General features: G+C 43.9%; 1 protein-coding gene across 1 annotated transcript in view; it reads right to left on the bottom strand.

The window, feature by feature from the left end:
* The window catches only part of LOC144753162 (uncharacterized), a 1401110-nt gene that overhangs the window by 582621 nt on the left and 801703 nt on the right, over positions 1–16786 (bottom strand). Inside the window, exon 5 of the mRNA XM_078640932.1 lies at positions 5688–5810. Coding sequence (XP_078497058.1) covers positions 5688–5810 — 123 coding nt within the window. The remainder of the gene's footprint in view (positions 1–5687; positions 5811–16786) is intronic.

Genomic DNA, 16786 nt, shown 5'->3' on the forward strand with positions numbered 1-16786 from the left:
AGACCCGGGGTACTATAAACACACAGCCTCAAAAACGTAAGCCCATTGCTATTCACAAACTACATTTCTAAAGTTGCCATATCTGTGGCAATGGGCATGAGGAGGGGGTGAGCTAATGGCAAACAGCTTGAATAACAGAGAGCTCAGTGTGGGGAGGGGAGAAAACAAATCGAGCCAGTCTCACTGATAAATGTTAATACGGCAACAAATATTAATGGTGGATGTCCAATGTATTATTTTTAACAGCTCTAGTTTTTCATGGCTTTCAATAAAAAAAATTAGAGCTGCAATTGGTTTTGTAGAACTTCTTTTTGAGTGCTTTTCTATCTCAGCTTCTCGAGGCTCTGAGGACGACCATCAGAGTAAGTTTACGGCTGTTCTTTGTTTCATCAGTGAGGTTTCTGCATCACAACAAAGTCTTTGTTTGTATGCAGATTTATATAGTGCCAACTCGACTCATAAGTGTTGTATTTAAGAGATTTTCCCAGAATCACAAGATGTTGAGCAGACTCCGAGACTCAAACCGTGTTCCCCAGCACCATAGGCGGCAGCTTTGACCACAATGCCACATCTCTAATGAAATACAATTATTCAACTAAAGAGAATCTTTGCGAAAGAGAGTGTGATTTTAGCATGGTGGGGAGCTGCAGTTATGATTTCGTGTTCAGTGCAGTTCTTTGATGTGCTGTGTATGTTCAGCTGAATAACAGCATTTCGTCTGCAATGAGACTGACTAAATCAACTTAAGATCCCTTAGGAGAGTGTTGAGAGGTTAAAGAATTTTGGCAAGAGGGCACTGAAACAGCCATGTTTGAATAAGGCACATTAAGGCACCCTGCAGTCCACTGTTGATGGCTGCAATAAAATGACATTGTTGAAATGGTACATTCCTGTCTAGGTGGGAATCTTGGCAACAGAATGTACAAGCTACTGGGATCTGACAGGTGGCACGGGGAGGGAAGGTGCGGACTGTGGATGGAGGGCAACCCCTGTACAACATTGCCTCATGACACTTATTTGTATCCTTATTCATGCACATTTCGAGTGATGTGTATGTGCATTGCACAGGCTGATTTTCTCGTCCAAACACCCCCTCTGGAAAGGACATCAGCTTAGAACAACAACTGGGGAACCAGATGAGGGCAGGAGAGGGGACAGTGGGGTGGAGAAATAGTACCTCAATCACGTCAGGAGCAGCGGATGGGCACTAATTACGTTTTATTAGTCTGTGCTTGGTCCCGGCTGCATAGAGCAAATGGGCCTGCGTTTGACCTACGCTGTCCAGTTATGTGGCACCACAGAAGACTGAAACGTGAGCCACCAAATGGTAATCAATGGGTAGGCTGCAAGTCCTTTATTGAACACAATAGTGTTGTAAGCTAGCTCATGCTCTCGCCGGCTCGACCCTAAAAATAAGAGACCAGCAGACTATAGATCATAACATCAGAATACAGAATCCTTCATGCAAAATAAGCATTTATAATGAGTAAAAAAAAATCCCCCATTTATTTAAATAACCACTTCATCGTTTGGCCAATTGTTGGCACGTTTCTTCAGTGTCAGAGCAAAGAAAGACTTTCAACTCTTTTGTGAAGAACTATCAAAAAACTCTGTAAAACCATTGGCTTTCAGGAATTCTACTAACCTTGGCAGCTTCACTGGGTTGAGATGACCTGATGATCAGAGGCATTCAATGTGTCCCTGTGGCGCATTGGGGAAGCCCAATCTTTCAGTGGGCACCCAACCATCAAGATATTGGAGACTTTGGGGCCCTTTGTCACATTTCACTGCGGGCCCCATCATTTCGTGCTATGCCAGTGGTGATGATGTGTTTCATCCAAGTATGTGAAATGCAGATCTAACTTCCTGTTCCTTGCTGGGCTGTTTATACTCAGATGCATTAGGGGGAATGGTGTCAAGACCCTTGGCCACTTTAGAGATGAGGAGGTAAATTCATTGGCTGAAAGACATGTATCTGGGCTAACTCCCGATACTGTGGAAAGGCAGTGGCGGCTGTTACCAGGGAGTAGTGGGGTTGGTAGGAGAGTTAAAAAAAGAAAAGGTGAGAAAAAAAATAGAGAAGAATAAAAACGAGCTTACCTTCCCAGAGGCCGGCTCTCCTTCATCCTGTTCATTCACAAGTCGTGAAGGAACAGGGGGCACCAAGGCTCCCCATGGCCAATCACAAAGCTGCACTGCAGCATTGTGTTTGGTCTGAGTGCGGTGAATCTGTGCTCAGATGAGACTGGGGGCCTGGGAATGTTCTCCACCAGGCTGTGTAATGCAGTCTGGTGTGGAACATGCAAAGTGCACATGACTGTTTGACCGGGCATGGCGGCCTGCCAAGCCGTCATGCCCACTTTGGAGTGTGCAAACCACACCTCTCCCTGCTCTGTGGCTGGCACTGCCCCCCCACACCCCCGCACCTTTACAGCACCAGAGAATAGTGTAAAATAAAATGATAATAACATATTTTAAAGTCCGATTTAAAGAACATTATATCTTCTGACTTCATAGTGATAATGCATGTAATCACATGCATTTAAAAATGCTGTTTGCATGCGTTACAAATACCAATGCTGTTTAGCACATTAAAGCCCGACAATTTGCCAAAAAAGGGTTGCATTCCTATAGGTTGCATATGGAAGAAAAATAAATTAATATGATCCTGAGTTGGTAGAGTGTACTTTTCACTGGCAAAATAGTCCCCCGAGCATTTCAATTGAATCTCTTTTAAGAAAGTGGAATGATACACATGAGGTGAGATAAAACACTCCTCTAAGTGGCGCCCCAACTATATTTTAAACCATTAGTAACAATGGGGTAGTCCTGTCAAACCAGAGCTAGTAATAGTGGTAATTACTTTTTGTAATGCATTGAAAATGCTGAATTCTGTTTAAAGCACATTTCAAGTAAACAGAAGTGAAAAGTAGTCGTCCATTTGGAAAATAGCAAATGTTGCCAGAGGGCCTTCTAGAACCTTCGCGTCTTTAAAAGAATAGTTAAACTACCCAGACCTCCCTGGCCTGTCCAAAGAATTAGCTACAGGTTCTGTGTGACCTTGTGCAGCCCAATAGAGCCCAATCCCAGGACGCGCGCGCACGCGACCCATTCCTCTCTCCGTTGCATTACACGGGATATCTAGATTAAAGATCTCGTTTTTTGCATATTTTGCCTAAACAAGCCCTGCACGCTCCCAAACCACAAGAATGGCGGTTGCGCCACCTCTGACAGACGGGCAGCAGCTGCGAGCAAGAGCTGAGGGAATGGTACATTCCAGAAGCGAAAGCACGCGATGATTTCACTCGAGAGAGAAAAAATGCCAGTCATGTACTGCACGAGATAATGGCATGGCTTGTTGATAAACGGAATGGGCCAGATGTCCGATTTATCCATAAACCAGTCATCGCCACGCTGACAGTTCAGCTTTTGCAACAATGTGTATGGCCTGCTGGTAGCCAAAATGAGTTGCTCAAGATGAAAAGTCCATAAAGTAGCAAAAATAAGCATAAAAACTAGGCAATAATATTAATATCTGTCTTCACCAACTTTCCGCTGGCTGGACTGCTTACTCCAGCTGCTTGGAAGTCTAGAAGGCTCTATGTCTGTTCTAGAAGTTTTTAAGGGGAGGATGCTGAATCATCAACTTTCCGAGATACCCTGGAATCCTTTGAAAGGCCAGAAGATTTAGAGTAAGTCACATGTCATAGTAATATGGCACTGTCTCTGCCTCACCCCTAGTGGCTATTTGTGGCAACTGCCTTTTGGAAAACTTCTCAATTCCCTAGAAATGAGTTCTAACAATTAGGCCTAGTGGATACATTTGTATTCCTTGCTATTTCAAGTTATTCCGTGTATGTTTTGGATACTGCTTCTACAGCGGGTCTCTGCTAATTTTAGTTTTAGGACCTTTACTATGAGTTTGGCGGTCTTCTGGGCCGCCGTTCAGGCAGAGGCGGTCCGAGCGAGGTGAGCTTGGTGGCCTGACCGCTGTATTACGAGTTGTGAGAATCTTCTCTGGAAATACCACCGCTGGACTGGCGAGACCACCAGCAGACCGCCAACAGTTGGGTTTGCGGTCAGGGAAAGACAGCCGCAATGGGTCGGTATAGGGGAGCTCACTGCCATCCGTATTACGAGTTGCCGGTTATACGAGCGGACCACGGTGGTCTGACCGCATGCTTCAAGGTAGTGGTGATGAAGGATTTGGGGTGCGTACTCACCCCTTTCTTCTTCTTCCAGGCACACCCCCCCCCCCTTTCACAGCAGGATTTTCACCCTGAGGATTACGACCCTGTTTGCAGCGATTTTCAGGTGAGTCCGCTTCAACCCATATACCATATTGCCAGGACTGCCCACATATGGGTTGAACCCTGGTAATAGTTATATGTTTTGTTCCCACATATATCATGCATATGTGTGCAAGCGACACATCTGCAGTCGAAGTGCACACACAGGCATCGATATATTTGTGAAACATAATCACCACAGCTGCAAGATCCCCACCTCCACACTGCAGGCCCTGTGGTCAACTCGTAATATGGTGGTCTTAGAATCACCAATGCTGTGGGATGCTAGCGGGGGCAGATGAGGTCCTACGGCTGTCGACCGCCAAACTCGTAGTAAGGCCCTAAGTAAGTTAACATTAAAAAAAATGATAGAAGTAGCACAAAGAAAGAAAAAAAAAGACTACGCAAACTAATCATAACTAGTTACCAGCGCTGCAAAGTGAATTTGGAGAAAGTGTTCTAGAGTTGAAAATTACAGAGTGAGTCACACCTAAGTCTATACTAACCAACTAAACGCAGAAAAAGCTTTGTTAATCGGGCTGTACATGCTCACATTAACTTGGTTGCTTCTTTGTCTGTGCATTATCCCTCAACTATTAAATTGTAAAATCTGATGGTTTCTCAAGCTCCTCTTTTTAAATAAATATGGTCTAAAAAGCTTACAAACACTTCTTGGTGAGAAAACAACGGCTTATTCCATACGTATATTTAAAAAACACAGTGAAGCAAACACTTGCCATGACCGAAGGAAGAATATGTGATCTGCAGCATGCACTGCTATTTTATTTAATGTTATTTGACTTTCTGGTGAGCGAGGTGTAGCCGCTGCAGGGCATTGTACCTCTATAAAACTCTCTCTTGTACACTTCTTGGCCAGAATTTCATCCATTTTGAACCCATTTGAACAAACTCTTACGTTAGAATGTGGCATTATTTGCAGATTTTTTCTGGAGGTACGTAAGCTTAAAAAATAAAAGGTTTTTTGCTGTCAAGATATAATTCCAAATATTTGTTCTCATCCTAGGATGAAAATCTTTGATAAAGGTTCCAAGGGGCCATTTGGCATGTAGATTACAATTATTGGGTATACTATATCTGTTCTTCCCCATTTGCCAAATTTCTCTAACTCTTGTCTGCTGAACTAGTTTTATTGTTCTTTAGAAGTAGTACTTTTTGGCACATTATAAACACATTTGTCAATTTATAAATCTTGTGCAATGAAAGTTCAATAGGCGTTCCAACACAAAAGGTTACTGTTGGGTTCATCTCAATCACAATCAAATGCATGTAAATTGGAATGCGTGTTTGACAATCTTGGATGGAGAATTTAGCAATCCCCACTTTAACTCCCTCCAATAAAGCTATTGCATCCCTAAATCTCATCACCCATGGGCGTACCTTCGCAGGTCTTCCCATCCTCCTTCAAGGCCTCTCCATCCGGGCACTTGCAGTAGAAGCTGCCAATGGTATTGCAGCACTGGGCTTCACAGCCGCCATTCTTGTCTTCGCATTCATTCACATCTGCATGATTGAAAAGGAGAGCATGAATAACATTACATTATGTAGTTAGGAAAGTGATATACTTGCATACAACCCATATCAAAAAGACAATTTGGTGGCAGGATGGGAAACACCTTATGCATTTTCAAATATCTCCCAAACAACAATTGCCGAAATCCTGTCTTTTCTATGTATCATGAAGTTCAAACAGTAATGACCAAGCAGCACATTTAGCTGGGCAGTGCCAAAGGCCTTTGAGAACATCACCTAGGCACTCTATAAGCATTAGTACATGTAAAATGGTAGACAACTGACCATCTAAAATGGCGCGAGTTTGCAAATGGTTGTCATAGGCGATGAATTTGAACAAGGCATTGTCCTAGCTGCCACTAAAGGCTCAGTAGACGATCTGATGCCTAATAACCTATTGTTGCATGAGGTACCGGGGTATTGTTGCCAACAGTAAATACCGTCTCTTGACACATTTTCAACTTTGTCAACTTTTTCAACGAGTGACTATCAGTCCTGATTTAAACTGCTGGACATTGACACACGCACGGCCCCCCATTGAACAGCGCAGCTTTGCTTAGTAGCTATGTTCATGCTCTATGAAGACACATACGTTCATGGGCATATACGTTATGGCTTACGTCCTAGACACAAATAGTGCTGATCCTGCGGAATTCAGATTACGCATATGACATACAATTGAAACTGATACATACAGCCTGAATCTTGCTAATAGGGTAGGTTTCAGTACTTCTGCATCCCATGTGCGCACTAAGCATACATAATTACTTAAAAGTCACTGCCAAACGCTTTAAAAAAGATTTATTACACATCAGTGTATACATTTAAAAAATCTGCATAATTTGAATATGATGCGAATGTCAGTACAAGTTCAGTTAGTAATAGAAACAATAACCTAATGGGACGGCATTTTTGTGAACAATATTCAGGGCACCATATTACTACCAGGCTCTCTTTATGTGATCTTCTGGCATGAAACCCCAAATGCCCCTCAACTAGGGCACTCCTGGTTTATATGTCTTTATAAGCGAGTGACCCACAGATCCCTGAAGCTGCAACAATCTGCTTCAATTTTGCTTTCTTGAAGACTGAGACCAGTGTCAGTTTCCTAAAGGCCTCGCTGGCGAGGAGGTGGCTTCGCTGCTAAGGTGCTCTTGGGCTGGCCAAACAGTCATGTACACTTTGCATGTTCTCCATCCCAGCTGCATTACAGCCTGGGTGGAAAACATGCCCCAGGCTCCCATTCCTGGATAAGCGCCGGACCACAGAGCTCAGACCAATCCCAACGCTGCATTGCCGCAACAATGCATTGCAGCGTTGTGATTGGTCATGGGAGCCTGGGTGGGTGCTTCCTGTTCCTGTTAAGGAGAACGAAGGAAGAAGATGCAGAGGCAGGCAGGTAAGTGTTTTTATTTTTGGGAGCAACTGCCACTACGTTGACGCATAGCTGTACAGACTGTACAGACCTTAACACTGAAACAGCAGGTCAGCCCTTAATTCAGTCAGTCGACAAGGTTCAGAATGTCTTTTTTTCGTCAAAGAACACAAATTCTTTAATCTCCGCCTTGGAGTCCCAGAAGCATTCTCTCTAATGTTCGTGAACTCTTGAACGTGATCTGGAAGCATATGGGGATGGTCTAGCAACCACTTAAGTGCCTGGACTCGACTCCGAGGAGCTAGGCCAAGTGTCTCCCACATCTTGCACCTGCAGCACAGCTCTCAATATTGATGCTCGCAGCCTGGGGCGTCTGCTGAACACAGGCTGCCAAATTCATATCAAAACTACCAGACACCCCGGTGGTTTTGTAATGGGGACACCTGTTTAATGTCAAGGTGAGGAGATGATGACATCATCTGTCTGGGAAGAGACAGACATTAAGGTAAGATTGGTGGTGTACAGAGATCCGTGGTAGAGCTGCTCAGGTGTCCACAAGCAACCATCTCTGACATCTTTTCGTGCCTCTGTGTTGTCTCCTCTGCTTCAATGGAACTCCGCACACAGGGATAGGAAAAGAAATGGAGGCACAATGTAGTCTCGTATGAGCTATATTGTGGACTGTAGAAACAGGACACTTGGGTACTAATTCTCTCTTAACAACTTGACCGAATTGTGTGATCTTGGCCGAATCACTTTATCTTCTTTCCCTCTATATCTTTGTGTGCTGAATTGTATGAAAGAGGTCAAAGTCTCTATTTAATGTTCAGCGTGGGTGTTTACAGTTTTTATGAATCTTTTGGAGAGGTCTAACTAATATTGGCCGTGCTTTTCGATTTGCCACATCGGTTTGAAAACTGAGGGGCATATTATCAAGGGATTTATCTCCGCTTTTTTGGCTTTAAAAGCCAAGAAAGCGGAGATAAAATTATCTCCCTATTACCTAGCTGTCACTAACACCAGTTAGCGACAGGTAGTAGGAGATATCGACCATCTTGGGCCCCGCTTTGCATGTCAGAGATATTTATCACTAATGACATGCAAAGTGGGCGTGCCAAGATGTTAGCGACTGGAAACAGTCGCTAACATCGCTATCTCCTATTACCAACTTTTGGAGATATTCGCGCTAAGCGCGAATATCTCCAAAAGCTAACACCTGCCCTGAGCAGTTCTTAGCCATGTTATCCAATGGGAGGTGGATAACAAGGCTAAGAGCATTAGCTCGGTAATGCATGAATATCGCTGACTTTACAGCGATATTCATGCATTTCGGCCGATTTTTATCGCTTAGGAGATAAACCTTGATAATAGCAAGGCTCCTAAGCGATAAAAATCGCCGCAACACGGCGATAAAATTATTGCCGCTAAGCCAACATAGCGATAATTATCGCTAGTTGTTGGTAATATGCCCCTGAGTTTTGCTGCGATTTATGGAGCACAAGTCCTTATTTAACATTAACACAATTGTACGCAAGATATTCTTTGTAGAAGTGACTTGGTGTTCCCCTACGCAACTAGGCATAGAAAAGCTCTTCGGGGCTGGGTTCGGTTAGAGTAAACATTTTCTTGCAATGTGGTTAAAATTACCGTACAATGGGAAGAAAAACTCTTCATGCAGGAAGGCAAACAGGGAACATTTTCAAACCCCCTGGAGGTAAATATATGAGACTCTGCAAAAATCAGGGGGTCTGACAATTGTTTCCATTGGTACAAGCTACTCTGAAGGTGTATGCGAGCTTCTGGTTACTCGCAATCAACAGGTTGGCGACACCTGCACCATATGGAATAAAATATAATCTGCCATACATTATGAGGTTTTTGCATGTCACCTCATAGTTCGATGACCTCATAAAGGAACTTCGTCTCATTTCTGTATATGGTAATGGAACTACTCAGTAACTTGCAATATCCTTATAATGCACAGTATGGCATACTTTATACCTTATAATATCTGGGCATCATCAGATATTATTGCATAGAGATTCGAGGCATCTGATATTGTTTCTTACACCGCTGTGGTCTAACATGCTTCTCTTTGGCCTTGCCTCTCCTTCAGCGTGTTTCCAAGGTGTAATGAAGAAATCAAGTATGTGTTTCAAGGGGTGGGAAGCAATGTTCTTACAAGACAATATGCTTGTGTTCGGAAAGGATAAAGAAGTTCATGAGAAGATTCTAAAGATGGTTGGAGCTTAATGGGCGCGCCTTGAAGAGAGAAAAATGTAAGCTTCCTGTGGTGCCTGTGTTGCATCTTAAACATATGATTTCAGATGGCGGGATTAGCTACAAGTTGGCGCTGCTGGTGGGCATACCTAAGACTCTTGTTCCTTAACAAAGAACTTGTTAGGTTGTTCCTGGGACAAGCATAGTACTAGTGAAAAAGCTGTTCCTTTTGAATGATCAGATGAGTGTGAGCTGCAGTTCCAGACTGGGAAAGAGGAAGTTGGAAGGATGCCCTCTTTCGGCCATTTTGACCTACATTAGAAAACTGTTCTACCATGAAACTTTAAAAGGCCCAAGCCTGTGCCACCTCAGATAGTAAATGGTGAAAACAGGGTGGCAGCTTTTGCTTTATCTTCAATGAAGAGAGGAGGATCAATATTCAGCGATAAATTGTTGGCTTATGCATAGCCGATTCAGCATTTTAAGTAGTTTCCTATTGAGGCCTTCTTCTTCACCAGTAATTATGCGGAGAGAGTTTCCTGACAATAAAGCGATAGAAGGAGGGCCTGTGTTACTTCATCTATCATGTCAAGCATCTTTCAGGCATCAAGGAACCAAGTGGCACATTGTTATGCATGCCATTGGAGGAATTTGGTAGTGAGAAAGGCTCCACGACTTTGATGTTGATGAGAGGGGATGCTTGAAATCCTAAAGACTGGAAAATGGCCTGCAAAGATGATGAGGTTTCCAACGCAATCATGGAACTGATTGTCGAAGGTTGGTTGAGGCTTGGTGAACTGAAGGAACATGTGAAATGGTTGGGGAGTGTGAAAGATGAATTATGCATCAAGGATGGTAAGCGGATTAGGGGTGAATGGCGGGCTCCTCCTTGGAGGCTGAGAGAGAAAACAATTAACCCTGGGCAAAGCACTACGCTACGCTCGCGTAGTTTGCGGAGTTTGCGCAACTTTGCACTACGCGAACTGCACGTAGCACAGTGCAAACATGCGTAGCATAGTGCAGCGGTCATTTTTTGCTTGCTCGCGGTCCTCAACGTTAAGTTGGCGACCGCAAGCAAGCAAAATGACATCCTCTCAAGACTTTTTCCTTGTTCACGATCGCGAGCATGGAAAATAAACCTCCCGGTGAGATTCTCAACGCAGGGAGGGCAGGTTTCTCATCACGAGCGGCACGCAGGCTCGGAATGAGAGCCTACCAGTCCGTGTTGAGAAAGCTGCAGCTCGAGTAAAAATCTACTCGAGCGGCAGAAAAGTACAGCTCGTACTGTGCAAGATGCTGTTTTCAATGATTGCACAGTGCCGGATGCTTGTCCGCACTGTGCAATCATTGAAAACGACATACTGCACGGTGCGAACATGCTACTACGCAGTTCGCGAAGTGCTACGCGTAGTTCGCGTAGTGCGAAGTGCACTTCGCGTAGCTACGCATAGCGCTACTTCTCGAACTACGCCCACCCCTAAAAACAATTAACTTTGCCTACAAGGTGCACTTGGGGATGAATGCTACAATTGCTCAGGTTAGACACCGTATTGGTGGAATTGGGTAGATCCCTAACTGATGTGAGGGGTGAAAAATTGTATTTGAGTGCAAGAAATTATAAAATATGTGTGGTTAGATCGACTCCCCTTCTCCTGTCGAGATCCCCGATGAACCCTTGTTTAATTTGGGGTTAAATATCACAGGCCCTATCAGGCTTCTTACAGTCTCAAAGAGCTATGTTTTATTGTTAGTGGATCACACATCCAAGTGGGTTACCGCTAGATGTGTGGGTGGAGTGGACATGGATGTAGTGTTGAACTTTTTTAAAGGATGAGTTCACCTTTCAAGGAATATCAAAGTTGATTGTCGCTAACAATGGTTTCCTGTTGATGTTACATGAGACGCATGAGTTTTTGAATGGATTGTCTATAAACAATCAGACATTTTTTTGTATTCACCCCAGGCCAATGAATTAGCAGAGTGCATGAACAGGATGGTTAAGATCTGTGTACAGAGCAGTGGCGGCTCCTCTGCTATTGGCGGAGGAGCGTCGCCCCACTGCTTTTAAGCAGTGCGAAGCAGAAACATAAAATGATAATAACTTTGGTTTAATAACATTTTATGCTGCTTCATGCTGCTTTGTGGGCTGGTGGGTGGGCGGAGCTGCTCTGCTCGGCTCTTGGAGCAGGGCAGGGGAGGAATGGTTTGCCCACTCCTAAGTGCGCAATGACTATTTGGTCGGCCATCTTGGGCCGCCCAAACCAGTCGTGCACATTTTCCCCCTTCTCCATGCAAGCTGCATTACAGCCTGCATTGAGAACATGCCCAGGCCCCAATTCCCTGGTTGAATGTCGAACCAGGATACTCAAAACCAATCACAATGCTCCATTACAACGTTGTGATTGGTCAGGGGAGCCTGAGTGCTTACCAATCACGACGCTGCACTGCAGCGTTGTGATTCTTCAGTGGGTCCTGCCTCTTGTTCCTCGATGTGCAAGAGAAGAGCAGGAGCAGAGACGCGAGACCCGGACAACTGCAAGGTAAGTTTATCTTTTTTTGAAATTCTATTTGCCCAATGCACAACCGCCCGCCACCCCTACCCGCGGTCCCCCCGCACCTGCCCTACCACTCGCAAGCCATGCTGGCCGCCACTGGTGAAGACGGTCATGGAGTTGAGTGAGCTTCTTAAGGAGGCGCTTTGTGAGACATTGTGAACACAACTAGCAATGTGACCCAAATGTTTCTCTTTGTATGTTTGACCTAAACCTAAGGCTGTGTGGCTGAAGTATGCTTCTAGACAGAGGATGGAAACTCTGTAAAGTGGTGATCTTATCTGCTGCAGTGAAGGAATTGGTATCATGAGAAGAATTGAATCAAAAAAGGAGAATGGATAGTGGGAGATGAAATTGTCGTGAAGAAGCATGGTTTGGTCAAGAAGGGAAAGTTTTAGTTTATAACTCCTTTTAAAATAATTGAAGTAAACAGCAAAACATCTATTGCAGACTCTGACGATGTGTGGGCCATGTCTAGATTAGTAAAAAGGATGACATGCTACAGTATCGATTGCTCCAGTGGTTTGCCCTCCCAGCTGCAGAATCTCTTGCGAGAATGGATGTCCTAACATTGGGAGAACTCCTTAGAGGTGATCCAACAACTTATGCATACATGTTCGGAGAAGCTCAAGACAGCAATCAAACTCAGACAGTGACACCCCAGTGTTTTTGGGCTCCGTAGCTAGGTGAAGGGGATACCTAAACCTGCATCTGTGAGCAGAGGATTGCTGCATATCTCCAAGTCTGCAGTCCAGGCGAGTGTGTCAGTTTTTAATTTAGCCCACCTGAGACTGCTTGATCCTCCATGTCTTCGCATACGGTGCTGGTTTTACATAGCAGGGTGCTAGAAAATCATGATTTTATTAAAGATATAGGGTTTAGTATCTCACCCTACAGAGAACCCAACATTTTTTTTAACGTTTTATTCTGTCATTCCCCTTGATGTGGCGATGAGAGTTCCACCTGAAGAAGAGGCTTTCAAGCCTCATTTTCCAGTATTCCTTCAGCGGCATTCGTTGGAAGAAGACAGCTTGGTTTGATGAAGTTCAATGCTGTACTTTCTAAATCCCTTCATCACTTTTCGCTCTGTTAACTGGCAATAAAGGAGTTATTAAAAATATATACCTTTGGCCATTCGTGGAATCAAAATTTACCTCCAACTGTTATGTGGAAAATCTACATTTACCTCACTGAAGACTCATGAGCGGGAAGTTCGGCTCCTTACAAATGCTAATACTGTCAAAGGTAGAAGTTTCCATACACCATCCACTATGTATCACACCATCTGGTGGATATATAAGTTTATTGCACTGCAAACTGCTCTTGCACCCCACACTACCTACCACGAAGATGACACGCAATAACCAATTAGGGGCAACACTAATCCTGCAGCTTACACTAACATTCATACCACCACCTGTTCTAATACCTCCCAAACCCCTTCCTTATAAAAGACAACAGCCCGCTGGTATTTTGGGACACCCTTGCCCAGCTCGGGTCATTTATCCCCACCTCTAATCATATTTGTGCTGCATCCCGTGTCTTTTATGTCAAGCAGTAGGCTGATAGACTGAATTCTAAATGTGGTGGTGTGGCTTGGGACAATAAGAACTGAATCTAAACTAGTGATTATGTGGACGCTGAGCTTTTTACCTGCAGGACACTTCAGTTGCTATGGTAACAAGGTAGTCAGAACACCATTAGCCTATACATTCAGGGTCATCAGTTGTCATCTCCTGATGCTCAGATCAACTCTTCCTTTACAAAATTGACTACTAGGCTATGCCATAAATATAAAGTTGGGAAGCACTGTTCTAGAGTTTTTGCTGTTCCCTTACTGTAGACGTTTCTACAGGACATAGTACTCATAGATTACACAGATGTCATCTGCGATCTAAGCTACTAACACACTAAGACCCTCATTAAGAGTCCCCGGTTAACTGCAATATGCGCGGTAACTGCTGTCACAGCACGTATTGCAATTATGTGTTTTGTGATAAATGTTTACAGTTAAAACCTGCCAATCTTTATTAAGAACAAAATGTCCAGTATTTACCAGAATATGCAGGTTTTGGTATGGTAAACACCAAATAATGTTACGTAGAAACATATTTTTTATTCTCCAAAACATCAGAGCATAGTGGTGCTCCTAGCTGAAACATTTTTTTATCAAACATGTGGGTGGTGTAAATACACACTTCTGCCCATATATGACCTTTAATTTTCCACGCTATAAGTGCATAAAAGGCACAATTCAAAAGGGACTTATATAGAAGTCAAATAGGGGGTTTCAATGTATAGCACATGCTGTGAGGGGGAGCACAGATACTTTATTAGCAGAGGTAAAGTGTTCAGAGTTCCAAAGCCAGCAGCAATTCAATATAGCAAATTAGGAGACCACCACAAAAGTTGGGCAATTTTTCACAGACACCCCCAGAGGTGTCACAGAAAACAATTGCTCGTGAAATGGAAGTTACAGTCAGCTCTTCCGTCGTCACAGAGATACATTTTGTGTGATGGTGGAAACAGCACTATATGACTTCACCGTTCCTCGCGTAGTTTGTTCTGCTGTTATATAACAGGGAATTCGGCCTCTCGCCGAGTGCGTGAAGAGGCATTTAAGGTTCCTCCTTGCTGTGCGAATTCGCGTCCAGGAACTGAAATGCCTGTCTCGGAGACGTCATCTTCCTCTCTCTCAGACTCCCAGTCGGAGGCTGCTTGTATCCTTGTAAAATGGCCCTTGATTACCCACTTCCACTGCTCGTTAGTAAAGCATGGCGTGTTCGTCGAATGTCATTATTAGGAACTGCGCCACGACGAGGTGCCCAGACAAGCAGGAGCCGGACCGCGCAATGCGCAGCGTTTATCGCTCCAGATAATGCCAAGGCGCACTCGAAATATTTGGTAGTAAAAATGAGAAATGGACCCCCGTCTTAGGGGGTCGTGCCTACAAGCATTCTTCTGTCTCGGGCTACCAAGACTCGCCGCTTCAAAGCTTCTGGTTGGTTGTCCGGATTTTGTTTTTGGGAAAATAAGTTAAATCAATTCCGAGAAGCATCCTCAAATTATAACTTCCCCCTCCAGCCTCCCCCCCCCCCACCTGCAAAGAATGCAAGTTACAGCTCCGCCGCACTATGTTCAACTAACGATTTAAAGACTTCTTTAATAAAAAGGTTTTGATATTTTTTTATGGAGTACTTGTAACTTTACGTTGAGAATGAAGGAGCTCTATATTGGTCACTGGTAAAGTAGAGGTGGGTGATGAGCCAACAAATTAACAGGGAGAGCCGAGCGAGAGCCCAGCCAAGGGTCTTGCTAGGATCTCTTAGAACCCGTGAACGAGCCGTGATCTGAACAAGTTTCCTTTTTTTTTTTTTTTAAATATCTTTATTCAAAAGTTTTTTCCCCCCCCCCCCCACTTTTTTCTTTTACATCCGGTGTATTTACAACGTTACACAGTTTTTTACAACGAATACAGATTTGTATTAATAAATAAAAAAAAGAAAAAAAAAATGCAGATTTAAAACACAAAAACACTGGGCATAAGTATAGTACATCCTACATCCTATCTATTAATCTTATAGATCTAACAAATTTCTCAATTACTGCCACAGATAATTTTCCTACTTTTCCATTGCTCAATGTAAATGTATAGGCATTTATATAGCGCACTACTTACCCGTAGGGTCCCAAGGCGCTTCGACCGCTGCGAAACCCTTCCTGGCTTCCCTGAGAGATGGTCCCTTAATGGGTATCTCCAGGGTGAGACCAGGCATCCCCGGCGGTCTGGTGGGGCCGTTAGTGAAGATGAGGCAAGCTAATGCCCAGAGTTGCCGAGTGTGATCGCTGATCAGAGTGGGCACCGAGGCGAGAGAATTATCGAGTCCGCTGACCCTGGTCCAGAAACCTGCCGCGCCGGGAATCGAACCCTGGTCCCGGGCCGTCCTCTGCTCTCGGGTCTGCCGCCTCTAACCAGTGAGCCACACTACTTCACCGAGCCACACTACTTCACCAATGGGAAACCATATCTTGCCCCCCAGAGCTTTTGCCTTCCTTCCTTTTCTGTCATATATGGCCCTCTCTAAGTTGTATGTAGATAATAGTCTTGCTACCCAAGTCTGGAATGACGGTGCTGACTTCTCCTTCCACGCTTTTGCGACAACTATCCTATATATTGCTGTAACCATGAATAAGAATTCTGGATAAGTTGTATTTTCCTCTAAGCTTACCCCAAGAATTATCAGCTCCTCAGTTAATTTAGTTTTTATTCCCAGTGATTTCTCCAGAAACTCTTCTATTGCCAATTTTAAAGTGTATAATTGCGGACAATTTGCAAACATATGTGTTATATTAGCCTGTGTTGAATTACACCTTGGACACGTTATTCCAGTAGAGCCTCCCCAGCTGGCTATTCTGGCCGGTGTGAAATATAGTGAGTAAACTGTTTTATAGTGTTGGGTTTGGAGTGTAGCTGAGCATAAAATAGTTCGACCAAAATCTAAGGAACTTTGTAGGTCTTCCGGTCGTGCCTTTACCTGTTCTCTCCATTTATTGCTATATTTCTCTCTGTCATCTATTTTGTAAACTTGTAGCTCTGCATACAACTGTCTTATTGAACATAAGAGGCTACTTCCCAGGTAATCCATTATCCTACAGCTCTCCATCCCTCCTGCACCCCCTGTTTTTGTATGAAAGTAGCTCCTCACTTGCAGATATTTAAAGAAGCTGTTCCCAGCTATATTATACCTATGCTGTATGTCTTGGAACGTTAAGATTACTCCCCCTGCATCCATTAGGTCCCCCAATTTCTTAATTCCTTT

Source organism: Lissotriton helveticus, chromosome 5_1 (assembly GCF_964261635.1).
Source record: "Lissotriton helveticus chromosome 5_1, aLisHel1.1, whole genome shotgun sequence".
Classification (NCBI taxonomy): domain Eukaryota; kingdom Metazoa; phylum Chordata; class Amphibia; order Caudata; family Salamandridae; genus Lissotriton; species Lissotriton helveticus.